The 14,641-nt window shown below is 37.5% G+C and overlaps 1 protein-coding gene across 12 annotated transcripts in view; it reads left to right on the forward strand.

The window, feature by feature from the left end:
- The window catches only part of PCNX1 (pecanex 1), a 188,341-nt gene that overhangs the window by 68,855 nt on the left and 104,845 nt on the right, over nt 1-14,641 (forward strand). For 7 of the 12 annotated variants that reach the window (XR_007911684.2, XM_051826049.2, XM_051826054.2 and 4 more), the window contains one exon: nt 7,914-8,046. The exons of 3 other annotated variants lie outside the window; for them this stretch is intronic. Coding sequence is in view for 8 of the 9 variants with exons in the window: in XM_051826049.2 (XP_051682009.2) it covers nt 7,914-8,046 (133 nt within the window). In the remaining variant the exon portion in view is untranslated. The remainder of the gene's footprint in view (nt 1-7,913; nt 8,047-14,641) is intronic. 2 more of the 12 variants (XM_051826050.2, XM_070065174.1) reach the window with 1 other exon arrangement.

The following is a 14,641-nucleotide window of genomic DNA, read 5'->3' on the forward strand; positions in this document are numbered from 1 at the left end:
AGTACTATGACTATAGTGTATTTTCTGTGTCCGATATCAGATTGTAAAGAACGGAGGAGAAATTTGTGTTTACTTGATATTCTTTGTACTTGTTTCTAAATTTCTTAATCTCTGTTTTGCGATAAAATTACTCTAAATGTATGTTTGGGTCACAATTCTGTAAGCATGAGCTAGAATCCTATTATAATATTGTTTGTGTTCGGAACCAGAGATAATCTGTTAAGAGGATAGTTATTCAAAGAAAAGTCACATATTCTCTGTGAACAGTTCATGCAGGGGTTGTGCTGTGCATGTTAAATTGTAGATCTGTTATTTTGTTGTACCTTGATACCACTGAACTTTAGAGAAATGACATCCAAGAAAATGCAAATGAAAGCATTTATACTTTACTAAATAGAAGGTATCTGAAGTCTAATAAACTTAATTTTTTGATTTCCCAGTAAATCACAGCAGATTAGAAGCAAATTAGTAGAAGAGGATGTGTGCTTGTAGAGCTGAAGTCATGGCAGCAGGAGAAATGCACAGCTAATGCCAAAGGAGAAGCCGCAAAGCAAGAAACATGACAGTGTGTGGTGATTGAAGGCAGGGGCAAGCAATCTTTTTTATTTTGATAGTATTCAAGAAGGACATCGTCATTTCATAATTGAAGACTGTATTATAGTGTAATGCTGTAATAAATGTGTCGTTTACCCTAATTAGTTAAAAGATTCAGTTTAGGCTATACTATGAAGAAAGTTTAGACATAGAGAACTAAATGGAGCAATGTTCATTAAATACAGTAAAACAGGTTTGGAAAGATTATCTTCCATTAATGAGTATCAAGAGGTATTTTATTGGTTAAGCTAATGAGTTCTTTTTTAAAGATTTATTTATTTATTTGAGAGGCAGAGTTACAGAGACAGAGAGAGAGAGAGACATAGAGATCTTTCATCTACTGATTCACTTCTCAAAAGGCCGCAGTGGCTGAAGATGGGCCTATCCTAAGCCAGGAGCTAGAAGCTGCTTCTGGGTTGCCACTGTGGGTACAGGGGCCCAAGGACTTAACTTGGACCATTTTCCACTGCTTTCCCAGGGAGCTGGATTGGATGTGGAGGAGCTGGACCTAAACTGATGCCCATAAGAGATGTTGGCCCTGCAGGCAATGGCTTTCTTCACTATGCTACCAAGCCGGCCCCATGCTAATAAATTTTTATCCACAGAATTTCACAAATCAACCTGTGCCCTGTTTTGTCCTGTGGGAACAAACACATATGTTCTTCCAAGCAGCAGTGAATTTCTGAGGAAGGCTTCAAAGGGTTACATTTTACACACCTAATTACTGACTGAATATACTGGCAAGACACTAAATCTACAGTGTAAAGCAGGAGTAACAGCTGTTTAGGCCTGTCTCCGCTAACTCCCAGGCTCCAACAAGCATTGTAGATTCATTATGTGAACTATGATACTGGTGCTCTTTAATCATTTGGAAGGAAGTTTTCCCTCTCAGATCACTTTGACTAGATATTCTTTACTATCAACCTCTTATTAGGTGAATCTTCTAAAAATATATATCCTAAATTATATCTGAATGCACTTTTCTGAGGGAGGGTTATCTTTCATCTCATTCAGAAGGGATTTAAAAAGAATAGGAACAACCTATGAAAATAAGGAATCCTAAGTAAAGAATTCTTGCATTCGGTAGGAACTATGCTATGTGAATTATTACTCCAGAGTATCATTTAACATCTTGGAAGACATTTCATGTCCCCCACCATGTTTATTTGGTTGGTGGAATTACAGAAAATAACAATAAGGATGTACATATATTCTTTTTAAAAAATATTTATTTTATTTATTTGAAAGAGTTAGAGAGAGAGGTAGAGACAGAGAGAGAGGTCTTCCATCTGCTGGTTCACTCCCGACATGGCCACAATGGCTGGAGCTGAGCCGATCTGAAACCAGGAGCCAGGAGCTGCTTCTGGGTCTCCCACATGAGTGCAGGGGCCCAAGGACTTGGGCCATCTTCTACTGCTTTCCCAGACCATAGCAAAGAGCTGATTTGGAAGAGGAGCAGCTGGGGCTAGAACCAGCGCCCATATGCGATGCTGGTGCTTCAAGCCAGGGCTTTCACCTGCTGTGCCACAGCGCTGGCCCCCATATATTCTCTTTAACATAGGCACAACTAATATTTGGATGTTTGTTGGCTTATTTGTCAGAAGGTAAGCTAGTCCTTTAAAATGTTTTCACCAAAGGAAATCATTTTAGTTCAAAATTGATGATCAGAAGTTGTACAGTGGATTCTCAGGTTTTTTTTGCCTTCCAGAAAATGATGCTTATAAGCATCTGTTGTATTTGAATATTTGCAGCATTTTTGGCTGACATAGAAACTTAGAAAGGGAAAGCTGTTCCGATAGAATGGATGGCATCATAAGACTAAAATATTTACTCTAGAATTTTTTTGTAAAGCCATTTGAAAATTCATTTCATTGGACAATGAACTTGTTCTTAAGTAAAGTAGTTTTGAGCTTGAAGAATATTTCAGTGTACTTCAGAATGTCAGTAAATTTTTTTGAAATATGTGTACATATGTTTAGTCCATACTTCTGTTGTCTACAATTTAATTTCCTAATAGCATATTTTTCTGATCTACTTGAGATAATAAGTGCACATTTTAATTTCATAATCCTCTCAGACTTACTCCTTTTTTCCTCACAATAAACACCTCTCACTGAAAGAGACAGTTTTCTTGAATACTTTCTTCTGTCTACATTTTTATTACTTAATAACTTGAGTTTTTACAATAGATATGTCATTGCAGAATACAACTACTCAGGTATAGCTTTTTATGTATGAATCCTTTCACTAATCAATCAAATATGTGAAAGGCAGAGTTACAGAAAGAGAGAGGAGAGACAAAGTGAGTGAGTTTTCATCCACTGGTTCACTCCCCAAGTGGCCTCAATGGCTGGGGCTGGGCCAGGTTTCAACCCGGCCTCCCACGTAGTTGCAGGAAGCCAAATACCTGGACCATCTTTACCTGCTTTCCCAGACCATTAGCAGGGAGCTGGATCAGAAGTGGAGCAGCTGGGAAGTGAAGCTGTTATGGGATGCTGGCATTGCAGTCAGTGGCTTAACCTGCTAATGTTACCACACCAGCCCCTACTGACATAATTTTTGAAGAAGTATCTTTATCTGTACACATTTATACTCACAACTTCCCAGTTTTTTTTTTTTTTTTTTTTTTTTTTTTTTTTTTTTTTAAGAATTTTATTTATCTGAGAGATAGAGTTACAGACAGAGGGAGAGACAGAGTGAAAGGTCTTCCATCTGCTGGTTCATTCCCCAAATGGCCTGAGTGGCCAGAGCTGGGCCGATCCAAAGCCAGGAGCCAGGAGCTTCTTCTTTGTCACCCACACGGGTGCAGGGACTTAAGCACTTGAGCCATTTTCCATTGCTCTCCCAGGCCATATTCAGAGAGCTGGATTGCCAGAGGACTAGCAGGGACATGAACTGGCACCCATATGGGATGCCAGCACTGCAGGTAGAGGCTTAGCTTACTGTGTTGCAGCGGCCAGCCACTTGTGCACCACCCCCCTCCCCCAGCTTTTGAGATAGAATTTTTTTGTACCCTCACGTCTTCTGAAATTTTGCTATTTTGTGTATCTTTGCTGCCTTGAAAGTACATAAGTGCCTTTAATGCTTTCCCTGTTTTCGCTCAGAGAAAAACATGTAGGTAGTCTTAATATGTTGTATATTAATAAATACTTGAAAGAAAGGTTGCATTAGTAGCAACAGGTAAGTATAGTGATTCACTGTGGAACATACTTTTCCTTAAGTCACTGAAAGAAATGAGCACTAACTTCTGAAGTTAGAGATGTGTATTGTGGTTTCTACTTTTAAAAGCGATCTCCACAACATAGCTGGTTAAAATGGTTTAGGATACTTGTGTCGTGTCCATGAATTGTACTGAGGCACTTAGCAAATACTGAAACTTAATTGAGCTAAATGACCTGAAAGTTCCTCTTAAGATTATAACCAGTCTTTTGAAGTCATTTTAACCATGAAAATCATACATGATTAGAGTATCAAGACTTGTGATTTTCAAAAAATGCTGACAGCTTTCTAAGTTTCTAAAATACTTTCTAGGTAGTATCTGTTTTGTCATTTTTTTTAAAAAATTTGTTTGATAGGTGGAGTTACAGAGAGAGAGAGAGAGAGTCAGAGAGTGAGAGAAATCTTGCATCCATTGGTTCACTCTCAAAAAGATCACAACGACTGGGGCTGTGCCAAGTCAGAGCCAGGAGCTCTGAGCTACTTCTAAGTCTCCCACATGGGTGCAAGGGCCCAAGCACTTGGGCTATCTTCTGCTATCATCAGGAGAGAGCTGGATTGGAAGAGGAGCAGCTGGGTTTTGAACCAGTGCTTGTATGGGATGCCGGTGTTGCAGGTGGAGTCTTAAACTACTCTGCCACATTTGTGCCGGCCCCCATTTCTGTTTTTTTTTTTTTTTTTTTAAATCACTTGAGTGTTTTTTTATCCTTTACTTACACATGAATACAATTTCCTAGTACCTAGAGTGCTAGGTTTTCACTGCTTACATTTTATATTCTTTATCTTTAATTAATGTCATTCTTTGCTAGAAAATACTGGGTTTTAAGCAAAATGTCGACTTGAAAACTAATTTTTAAAGCATTTTTCTCCCTTCTCTCTGGTTTTCTAGTTAAAAGATTTTTTTTCTTTCTCCTATAAAATTAAATGATTCAAAAGTTTATTATAATCGCAGTAGTGAACTTTCATGAAATGTAACTTAGGTGACTGTATGTGCTTACAGCAAATTATTTTAAACTTTAAAAAGACTTTCTCCTCACTTTGACTCTTTTTTTTTTTTTTTAAGATTTTATTTATTTATTTGACAGAGTTACAGACAGTGAGAGAGACAGAGAGAAAGATCTTCCTTCCGTTGGTACACTCCCCAAACGGCTGCACTTGCCAGAGCTACGCTGATTCGAAGCCAGGAGCCAGGTGCTTCTTCTGGTCTCCCATGCGGGTGCAGGGGCCCAAGCTTTTGGGCTATCTTCACTGCTTTCCCAGGCCACAGCAGAATGCTGTACTGGAAGAGGAGCAACTGGGACTAGAACCCAGTGCCCACATGGGATGCCGGCACCGCAGGCGGAGGATTAACCTAGTGCGCCACAGTGCCAGCCCCTCCCCTCACTTTGAGTCTTAACAGAACTGGACCTCCCCTGGACCCTGTTCCAAATAGAGATGTTGTGTATCGGTAGCACATGCCCCGGTAGTACATGCCCGAGGCCATGGGTCAGTCTGATTTAGCATAGCATTTTCAGCAGAATGTATGATCCTGACTTCTGATAAAGCAGTTGTATTGGTTAACACTTTGAAAATTCTTACAACAGTAGGTATTTATATCCTGAATATTACAAAGGGCAATATAGGAAGTTTTTATACCTCCACTTTGATACATTGTTCGGAGGATGCCTGAACTTTCATCTGGTGTATTTCCAAGACTAAGGAAATGAGTAAGATGATAACGTTGCTTTTCTGCAGATGGCAGAATATTACATGATGTGTTGATAGGAGGAAAAAAGAAGACTGTTTCTGAGGAAGCCAAAGAAGGTTTTGGTTAAAATGGACACTATACAGTTTGTCTTTGTCTCAGAACTGTCAAGCAATTAGCTTTTACGTAAGGTTAATATCACCAAGTCGTCAGTAGAAGAAGCTATTAAAGCTATCTCCCATTTCCTTTTCTCTTTCCTATTCTCAGGATTCATTAATCATGTATTGCTTTTTTCTGTATCTTTCTGAATAATTTTAGCGCATTCTGTGGATTAAATTATCTTCTATAAATAATGTCCGGGTAAATTTACTCACTATTCTGGTTGAAATGTTAACAACTGGAGAGAATGCTAGAAAGTTTCTAATTGAGCATAATAGTTTGTTGTGAAAATGGTTTATAACTAATCGCATAGCAGGTTGTTATAACCATAGAATAGAAATCTTCTGTATAATGTATCATGAACTAAGTTGTGAATTGAATTTTTAAACAGTGATTTTAGTTCTGTAACAAGACTTAGCCTTACTGGTGTTAAGGTGTACCAGTACTCTTCCAGCTTTCTATTTCTTCCCTCTGCTGGCTTGTTTTCCCCACTGCTTTGTTTCTTCCTTCATCCGGTGACTGCCCTGCCAGTATATATTTTCTCCTTTGTGGCGATGTTGATGTATTTTCATTTCTTCAAGGTCATGGTGACCAGTTAATTGGTAAAGTGTGCAATATGCCTTGTAGATTGTGCGAGCACAACAGGCAGCCTTAGCATTCTAGATCGGCACTGTCCAGTACAGCTTTCTGTGGTGATGGATGTATTTTATATCTGCACTGTCTAATGATGGTAGCCACTGGCTGCATGTAGCTACTGCTTGCTTGTCATGTGGTTCATGAATCAGAGGAAGTTTTTACTTTGATTTTAATTAATTCATATGTAGAGCCACAAATGGCTAGTGGCTGCCATTACTGGACAGCACAGTTCTTGATGAACAGATTGAATCAATATCACTTGTTTTCATAAGCCATAAATAATTTTGATATATATAAGCATTTACCCCAGAAGTAATAGCTTTTTCACATTTAAACAATTTTTTTCATGTTTGGAAAGAATGTTTCTACACTAACGTGTTTTGTCTTTATTCATATTTAGCATCAAAATACTCATTCTCAAAATTAAAATGATTCTTGGGATATTTAGATCACTGGGGAGCAAGAATTGTTTTAAATTTGGAAACATGAAAATCATTTTGCATTTTATTTTAGAAATCTTAAGTGTGATTAAATGGTCAGTTAGTATGTTTTTATAAAGTCTATATAATTCTTTGACATTGTTATGATTTTCCTCATTGTAATACTTGATTTTAGTTTATATTTTATTGCTTCCAAATTAAGTTATGAGTTTCTTTATTCCCCATTTTATTGTTACTTGCTTTCTGGTATTGAGGGGGCCAGGGCCAAGGGTGTAGAGTTGAATAAAGTTTGATGACTGCCGAAGTATCTTTTAGTTAAGGTATATTCATGCTATCTTAAACTTTTACCAAACTAGTTTGATTTCATTTAATGTTGCCAGAATTACAGCCTGTCGTACTGTGAATAAACTTATTACCGGCTTCTTGACATTGACAGTGAAGTACAAAGAATTCCTAACTTTATAGTTGTTTGACCCCCAACATTTCTGTTTTAGGATGGTGGGGAAATGATATATGCTCAGGAGAAACCATGCTTTGAATTTCAAATTTTGCTCTTTTCCTGGGTTAGCAGTGGGCAGTAGAAACAGGCAGAACTCCCAGTCAGCCCTGTGGTCATGAGGGGAAATAGCTGATACTTTGCAGTGTGCTGTGTTGCTAAGCTGTGATGTGTAGTAGCATTGGTCTATTAAATGCATTTTTTACTTAGGATATTTTTAACTTAGAATGGGTTCGTTAGGACACAACCACCTTGTAAATTGAGGAACATCTTTACTGCTTTTTATTATTCTTATGAGAGTAGGAAATTAATTCCCCATTCCTGTTACTAGAAACTAACAAAAACTCTGACAATGTAAGGGAGACTAGAGGAATATGAGACAATAATATGTGAGACCTTCAAGAAGAGTTTTAAAGTAACTGAAATATTAAAATTGAGGTTGAAGAGAAGAGAGTGAACTAGTTGTAGATCAAAACCATTTTCTAAGAAACAAGTATCTTTAAATAAATGATACGACTTTGTATTTCCTGATAATGATAGGTGAACAGTATACAGAGGCAAACAGTTTGGAGTAATTAGCTAAGTTCCCTTTACCCATAAGGGTGGGAAGTCAAGGGAAAGACAGGCTCAGCTGCTATGTACATCTCTGACCTAGGCTCCTATTTGACCTAAGTGTGTCTTGATGCAGCAGCACAGGCCAGCGAGGAGGCGGTGTCATTTCGCCGTGAACGCAGCACATTTAGGCGCCAGGCAGTACGGCGCCGGCACAATGCAGGGAGTAACCCTACCCCTCCTACCTTGCTCATCGGATCACCCCTAAGGTATGGTATTTTGAAATTCCACCAAGTTCAGCATGCATGTAACAGACCTTACCTGTGACCCAAGAGAGCATTTGGATTTTGCTTTTTCTTTCTGTTTGTCTCCTTTGCATTTTAGGTCTTACAGACTTTTCTTTGCATGTGACCCTGAGCCTATTGCATCTTGCATGCCTTATGTCGCACTAAACAAAATGATTAGGTTGGTTTACTCAATTTTTAATTGCAGTATCACTTTAGTTATAGAATGTAAATAGTAGAAAAACTTGCATCAGTTTTTCTTTTTTTTTCTAATCCAACAATAATACAACATCTTTTCCCAAGATGTTGAAGAAATATGAGACCAAATGATGAGTTTTTTGAGGAATAACAGACACTGATCTCAGCCTGATAAGCCAGTTTGATTTATTTCATTAAAAGTGATTTACTTTATCTTACTTAGAACTTGGTGGTTTTTTTTTTTTTTCACTGTAACCAAGAAAATGACACATGGCTGAATATTAACTTACATGAAGTATGGTCCTATATGTACATTTTAAATCTGTGTATATATTGATACTACATCTGAGGTGAAATTCCCAGCCTCTACAGTGTGTTAAACACTTTCATATTTTCCTGTATTCCCAAGAAAACACCTGTTATTTATATTGGGAATAAATTTCCATTAAAAATTTAGTGGTTTATTGTATCAAATCTAAAGAGACCATGCCTCAAATTAGAAATGTGAAAATCTGTTCAAAAAACTTGAACAAATGTGGACATGAACACATGTATTTGCTTAAGTAGTTCATACATTTAAAAAATATTTATTTAATTGAAAGGCACAGTAACAGAGGGAGGGAAATGAGGGATTGGGGTTGGGGTGGGGTTGGGGCAGAGATTGAGAGATTGGTCTTCCATCCCCTGTTTCATTCTCCAAAACTTCAGAACAATCAGGGCTGGGCCAGGTCAAAGTCACGAGTCAGGAGTCAGGATCCACCCTGGTCTCTACAAGGGTGTCAAGAACACAAGAACTTGGGTGATCTACTGTTTCTCAGGTGCATTAGCAGGAAGCTATGGATTGGTAGCACAGAAAAGCTGGGACTTGAACTGGCACTTTCAAATGGGATGTGAGTGACCCAAGCAGTGATTTGACCCACTGCACCACAACACTCACCCAGTAGTGCATAATAATAATATTACTTGTACCAAGTAGCGCCACTATAAAACTTATTTCCCTGCCAAAGCATTTAATGAAATTACTGCTTTTGAGTAAAGTCCTTTTTTCTTTAATTATTACTTTTAATTCATATTCCCTTGATATTCAAGACTTGATTATTTTCCATAGTTTACATTGCAGTCAGGAACTTCATGTCTCTCACAGGTCATGTTCCCAATGAGTCCTTCAATAATGGATAATTCTATAAAAAGAAATGGCTTTGGTAAGCCAACATTTAACATATAAAATGGGAAGGCCACCAACTTAAAAGAAATACTTGCTAATGAAACCATTTCTGAGTGCTTTGCTTTTGTGAACCCTCCTGTTCCTTTCTGTCTCCTTTCCTTTCCTGCTTGAAGTGCTTTTCTTCCTGCTGGTGGATTTGGGACATAGCTCCAACATGCAGAAAGAGCTCAGCATTTTATCCCCCCCGCCTTTTATAATAATATTTGGCAATAGACAAACTTTCTTGCTCATTCTATGTTGGTGCTTCATAATTTTGTTTTTGAAAGTCAGAGCTCATAACTTTTTTTAACTTTCTCTTTTTAGTCTTTAAAAATCCTTTCAGTCTTTGCCTCAAATGAGCCTGTAGGATCCCACTCACCAAACAAATGTTGACAAGATAGTTTTATTTATCTATCTGGTGGAGTATTAGGAAGCTGTGTTCTAATTCTAGCTAATCACATAGGATTGTCCTGTTTTCATAGGGTCTTAAATATATCATTACCCAAGGAAGGATGTAATGTAACACTTAGTAAGAGTTCATATTAGAGTTTTTGGAAAGCAGTCTTACGGTAGAGAGCCTATAACTTTTGGGTATTTCAGTACAAAAATTGTATGTATCTTAAATAAGATGACCCTATTACAGATGAAGTAAGTAAGATAAAATTTGCTGAGGGATTAGAAAAAAATACCAATTTATAAAATCATCTTTTGTGGTTATGATAATATTTAGGTAAAGTGTGTTGATGTTATTTCTCAGTGTGTGTTACAGAATGATATCATGTTTAAATAGATATAGGATGGCATGGTCATTTAAAATTTGGAAATTTGTCTGAAAGAAATAGAATAGATAATGGAAATACTTTCATTACAATTATATAAATTCTAGGAAAATCTACAGTCATCCCCTATATTGCCAAATAATAATGAAACTTACATGTAGTATGTTTTCCCTGTACAGTACATATATACCCATGATGAAGTTTAATGTCTATAAATTAAGTACATAAGACATTAATAATAACTAATAATAAGGTGGAGTATTATAACAATATATTATAATACAAGTTGTTGAAAAACTTGAGTTATTTCTGAAAGTTTCTATGTAATATATTCTGACCATGGTTCACCATTGGTAATTGAAGTGAAAGCAACTGAAAACAAATCCTCAAAGGGAACTAATATAACTTATTTTAAACTTTAATAAGTAGTTTAAATAAATGACCATTCAGAAAGCAACTTGGTAAAATACATGTCTTCAAGGGTTGGAAGTGAATCATCAATTTCCTTGTAAAGAAAAGCTGTGTGTATTTTTATATTACTTATTAGAAAAAATTTTAGCATTAAAAAAATTTTTGTTAACCTTGTAGGTAGGTTTTGTAGGCTCTTGCTAATGTTTCCCGCTTACTAAATTTTTTTTAATTTCTAACACATTATTGAGAGTTTAGATGACCTATATTTATCAACCTAAATGTGGTACTTTTTTGAATTTTTTATTAGTTAGAAACTATCAGTGTATTTTGGGGAAAGGTGAATAAGGAATCATTTTGTGGTACTCAGAGATGAACCCACTAAATCTTGGTGGGTTGTAGCTATGTTCAAGACAGTATCTTCTCTGGACTCTGAAGACTCATGGGAAGGATGCCGTCATACTTTTAGTAGAAATTACACTTTGGCTGGAGAGACACAGAACAGTAACTAACAGTATGAGGCAGATTGTGTCAAATACCAGTGAAGTGGTATAGAGGAGGGAAAGCCTAAGACCAACTTTTTTTCTGTGATTTAAATTAGAAATACTAATTAGTGTGAGTGGAGATCAGTGATGCTAGCAGTAGCTAATTGTTTTAGACCAAAATTTCTGTCCGTCATTTTGATGTGTTACAAAATAGTAGCTACCATTTCTCAAATTGAAAGTTTTGACATATAATTAGAACTGTAAGAACGATTTATTTATGCCAGTTAATAGCTTAGAATGAAATGCAGCTCTTCAGGTATGTTTCCTAACAATTTATGCAAAGATGACAGGCCTTTTTTGTTGTTGAAGGATTTCAGAGATAAGATATATAGGAGCATAAATATTACCGATTTTTGATGTCCAAAAACATGTTTATAATCTCATAGATTTTGTAGAATTTGTTTATTCTGGAATTGATTTTCATGTATTGCCCATTATTTTCTTTGTCCTCTATTTTTCAATGATTATTTATTTGAAAGGCAGAATGACTGAGAGGGAGAGAGAGGATACATCCTCTGGCTCACTCCTTGAATGCCCACAACAGCTGGGATTGGGTCAGGCCAAATCTCTAGCCTGGGCTTCCATTTGGGTGTCCATCGTGGGTGGCTGGGACCCAGCTACTTGAACTGTCCCTGCTGCCTCCCAAGCACATTAACAGGAAGCTGGATCAGAATCTTAGGAGCCAGGACTTGAACCAGCATTCCACTGTGGAATGTAGGAGTCCAAAGTGACAGGCTAACCCAACTGTACCACAGTGTCTACCCATACCTGACCTTTGTAAACCTTTATTTCTGTTTGCATCTATGAGTATATTGGATCTTCATCTTGAAGTTAGTATATTCTAAAGTATGTTCACATTAAAACATAGCTAATTGCCGTATAGCTCTTTGCTTATTACTTGAAAATGGAAAAATTGCTAGAAAAAGTTTGAGTATTATTTCTTATAAAATCCTTCTATCTTCTAAGTCAGTCTGACAGAGCACAGCACTTGAACTACTCAAACACTTTTTCCTCACTATTTTTGCCCTTGTGAAATTTGTTCATTTTAGTAAGGTTTGTGCATAAATTTAGATAGCGTGTCGGGAAGAGTGATAAAGATTAATTATTGTGTGTATGAAGTATAAAAGCTTATCTGTCCCAAGATCATCACTAGATTTGTGTCCATTTTACAAATATTCTAGTTCAGACAAGTTATTAAATACCTTTATAGGTACACATTAAGAAAAGTAGTGTCTCTAAGAGTTGACATTTTGCAGACTTGGTTGCTTCCATACTGTGGCCTCTACTTAGAGTGTGTACTCTTCAGTGTCTGTAAAAGAAGCCTGCAAAATGAATGTTCATGGTAGTACTAGTTAGGAGACGTGTCTGTGATAGTGGAAATATTCTATAATATGCCCTCATATAATGGACACCAATTACAAGCAACTGCCGACTCTGGAAACCATTAAGCCATGGTAGCTGCTAGCTGCATTTTGTGGTTATTGGACACTTGAAATTTGGTTAGTGTGACCCAGGAGCTAAAGTTATAATTCATTTAAATGCTCACAGGCAACTATATCAGACGATCATTGTCATAACCGGAGGCTTAAGCAATATATACAATGTTTTCTGTTTAGCCTTTTATTTCAGAGTCATCTCAGCAGCTGAGTTTGTTTTAAAGGAACCAGACAAACCATTACAGTGAATTCAAAGGATTAGAGGGAAGAGATACGCAGGAAAAATTATAAAGTAACTGAGTAAGGCCATCCTAAGTGGCACTCTTCTTTTTGTTTGAGGCAAAATCATTTTGTTATTTTTCTCTAAAAAAAGTAGAGATTATTTATTTTAAAAATGTATTTATTTGAAAGCCAGAGTTACACAGAGAAAGAAGGAGAGGCAGAGAGAGAGAGGTCTTCCATCTGCTGGTTCACTCTACAGTTGGCCTCAAAGGCCAGAACTGTACTGATCCGAAGCCAGGAGCCAGGAGCTTCTTCTGGCTCTCCCACGTGGATGCAGGGGCCCAAGTGCATCTTCCACTGCTTCCCCAGGCCATAGCAGAGAGCTGGATCAGAAGTGGAGCAACCGGGGCTCCAACCAGCGCCCATATGGGATGCTGGCACTGCAGGTGGCGGCTTTACCCACACAGGCCCTGAGATTATTTATTATTCACTTGAAAGAGTGACAGAGAGAGAGATCCCTCAACACCCAAGGATGGGTCAGGCTGAATCAGGATCCTGGAACTCCTTTTGAGTCTAGCACGCAGGTGGTGGGGCCCAAGCCTTTGAGCCATCATCCAGTGCCTTCCCAAGCTGGATAGGAACTAGAGTGGCCAAGACTTGAACCAGCACTATGATAGGGAATACAGGGATCTAAAACCATGAGGCCAGATAGTTTTGGTAACAGTCTCCAGAACTGTTAAAAGTAAACTTGAATTGATAGAGGGCAGAGATGCAGTGAACACCATGTACAGAATGATGTTTTCACGAGTTTCATCAGTTTAAATTTGACTGCTGGACTAAGTGTTAAGTCAGTCTTTTAAATAAGTTTACAAATATATAAAAATACAAAATGAGTGAAGAATATGATTTCTTCATTATTTAAATGAATTTTATAAATAATTAAAATGTTATAGTAATAAAATTCTAATTCTTTTTAAAGATTTTATTTATTTATTTGAAAGAGTGATGGAGAGGGAGTGACAGAAAGAACCTCTGTCCACTCCTTCACTCCCCAAATGGCCACAACAGCCAAGTCTTGGCCAGGGCAAAGCAAGCAGCCAGGAACTTCTTCCCGGTCTCCCAAATGAGCGGCAGGTGCTGATGCAGTCATTCCGTCTGCTGCTTACTCAGGTGCATTAGCTGGAAGCTGGATTGGGATCACAGCTGCTGGGACTTGAACCAGCACTCTGCTATGGGGTGCCAGTGTTACAGGCAGTGGCCTAACCCACGGGCCACAGTCCTAGCCTTTAGGTAATTTTGAAATTTTATACAATCTAGAAAAGACTAGAATCCTTTGAGGGAACAAATTACTTTTAAGATTGTCTAAAGTGAGGAATCCTTGCTAATGAGATTGCCCTTTTGGATTGGAAAGGGAAATAAAGCTTGTTAAATGTAATTGTCAACTAACCCTAATTATAAAAAGCATGTGACCTTCATTCTGAAATATGTAGACTGTTTATAATAACATTTTATATTGCAGGTTGAGTATCCTGTATGGAAATGGTTGGAACCAGAGTGTTTAGATTTTGGAGTCTTTGCATATACATAGTGAAATGTCTTGGGCATGGGACCCAAGTCTAAACACAGAATTCACTTATGTTTCATGTGAGCCATATACACATGGCCTGAAAGCAGTTTTATATGGTATTTTTAATGCACCTGCATTTTGACTATGACCAGTCCTGTGTGGTCAGTTGTAGAATTTCCCACTGTGGCATCATGTTGGATTTGGAGCATTCTGGATTTTCA

Source organism: Oryctolagus cuniculus, chromosome 20 (assembly GCF_964237555.1).
Source record: "Oryctolagus cuniculus chromosome 20, mOryCun1.1, whole genome shotgun sequence".
Lineage (NCBI taxonomy): Eukaryota > Metazoa > Chordata > Mammalia > Lagomorpha > Leporidae > Oryctolagus > Oryctolagus cuniculus.